We start from the raw sequence: 2,457 nt of genomic DNA on the forward strand, positions 1-2,457 counted from the left end.
GAGGGAGAGAGTGGAGGGGATGGAAGGGAGGGGGGGATAAGGGGAAAGACACAAGACCGTTACTGAAAGGATTGCTACCAGATATTGAAGGAATCCTAAACAGATTATTGAAACAGTTCAGATCATCATCATCGCCATCCTTCTCATTGTTGTTTATTCCATTTAAAAAATATGTTGAAAGAACTGGCCCCGCGGAAAATTGCATTTTTGAATTTTAAAAATTGCAAGGTAAACCGCCTAAAAATTGCAACCTTTCCGTCCCAGGCGCATTAGTACGGGCTTAACATTTTTAGTTTAAAAAACATGACAATTTTGAGTACCGGTAGCATAAAAGCAGCACAGCCTTTCATGACCAACAATACAAATTCATCAGATGTTATTAACAACATTTACTAGTAACAACACACGAGTACGTTAACAATAAAGTTATCGACCATGATAACACGGGACACAAAATAACGGAACTCTCAGTTTTCGTTATAACTTTTAAAAGAAAGCATAAAATTTGACCAAATTTAGTACATACCGGGTACTTGGTTCAAGCAAAAATATTGAAGTGTATGAGGTTTAGTCTATAAAAAACCAAAAAATTGACGAGAGATTTTCGAAGCAACCTCTAAATACAAAATAAGCTTATGCTCCAATCAAACCAGATCCTGTTCTATTTTTCTCTTGAAACCTTCGATACACCGGTAATCTGTCTTTAGATCTATTTCAGATATTTTCTGTTTTAAAACCGGCATGGTATTGTTTTAACACTAAGTCAAATCATAAAATACAGCAAATTTTTTTTTTCCATTTATAAACAATAGTAATACATGTACTCATGTAGATCTAGATCATTTCTATAGCACCCACTCCCGTGTGAACGCAGCTTAAGACGTTTTACATAACGGGGTGTTTACGTACACGGTACGCGGACACCTAGCCTCAGTGTCTACGTACACGGTAACCGGCAACAGGGCACGTAGTCTCAGTGTCACGTACACGGTAACCAGGCAGTTCAGAATTCCAAGTTCAGTTTTTGTCATCCGGTGTTGCCTTCAACTCCAGCCCTCCCCCAACTGTACATTTTTTAAAAAATCAATAATCCCCCCATTCCGGAGCCCTATACTTCGTAGCGAACAGACTTTGAATGAACTTTGGTGACCCCAACCTGTACTCACAATGTGATGCGAAAGCACAGGTTCGCCGACAAGACGCTTGTATGTCTTTCTTTTTTTATTTCAACAAGTGACAGCATAGGACAAATATTGGTTAATTTTCATTCCGGTGGGTTACCGTGTACGTAGATACTGAGACTAGGTGCCCGGTTACCGTGTAAATAGACACATGCATCATGTACGAACAATATTCACACGCGCGCACTCACACACACACACACTCACATACACCTCACACACATACACACGTACTTTCTTATCACACGCGCACGCTTACACACATTAGATACAGGCTTAGCCCAGAGAAGGCCACCTTCTCGGCCTAGTCTATGTCTCAGTTTGTGTTGTACATGATGCATTCCGGCCTGAATTTCCGGTATAGCTTTTGGAGTACGCTCAGTAGGCTTGGGCTGGGCCGATACCTGTACCATGATTTACCTAGGCCTATCGGCTCTGTACTTGCACCATTTCCTAGGAAAAATTCTGATAAAATTAAAGCGTTGATGTATTTTTGCCTAAAATTGCAAGACATTGCGAAAATTTCATAAAATTGCGGGTTTATTGCGGAACTCGTGATTTCCAGGAGGGCCAGAAAGAAAAAGAAGAAGAAGAAGAAGAAGAAGAAGAAGAAGAAGAAGAAGACGAACAACAACAACAACAAAAACAACCAGAACAACAACAACCACATCTACAACAACAACAACAAAAACAACACCACCACCACCACAACAACAACATCAAAAACAACAACAACAACAACAAAACAACAACAACAACAGCACCCACCTGTTGACCACATAAGCAGCCTCCTCTGTGGCAGGTTCCCGCGTCTGTCTGTCCTTCACCAGGTCCACTCCCCAGAACATGCCACGCCCCCTGTGGGAGGGGACGGGATTACTGTTTATGTTGTTGTTGGTCGTGGTTGTTGGCATCGTTGTTGTTGTGTTGTTGTAGTGGTGGTAGTCATGGTAGTAGTTGTTATTATTGTCGGACTTATTGTTATTGTGGTAGTTGCTACTAATTTCGATAGAAAAAGAAAAAAAAAAAATTTTCTGTTTCATAAAAAGTAGGCATATGGTTCTCAATCCCTCCCCCCCTCTCCTCCCTCTCCCTCTCCCCCTCCCTCACTCACCTGGTATCCCCTACAATGTGATACTTGTCCTGTACCTCCGCCAGCAATGTCTTCATCACCTCCTCCACCTCCCTGGCCCTCTGCATCAGATCCTCCTGCTCTATCACATCCAGCACAGCCAGACCCACGGCGCACGACACCGGGTTACCTCCATACTGGATG

At 42.2% G+C, this 2,457-nt stretch overlaps 1 protein-coding gene across 1 annotated transcript in view; it reads right to left on the bottom strand.

Moving 5' to 3' along the window:
• Positions 1-2,457, bottom strand: part of LOC101848172 (5-phosphohydroxy-L-lysine phospho-lyase) — a gene marked incomplete at its 5' end in the record, with an annotated part of 10,208 nt that overhangs the window by 949 nt on the left and 6,802 nt on the right. Inside the window, 2 exon segments of the mRNA XM_005113176.3 lie at positions 1,950-2,039; positions 2,296-2,450. Coding sequence (XP_005113233.2) covers positions 1,950-2,039; positions 2,296-2,450 — 245 coding nt within the window.

This window comes from Aplysia californica, unplaced genomic scaffold (genome assembly GCF_000002075.1).
Source record: "Aplysia californica isolate F4 #8 unplaced genomic scaffold, AplCal3.0 scaffold01681, whole genome shotgun sequence".
Lineage (NCBI taxonomy): Eukaryota > Metazoa > Mollusca > Gastropoda > Aplysiida > Aplysiidae > Aplysia > Aplysia californica.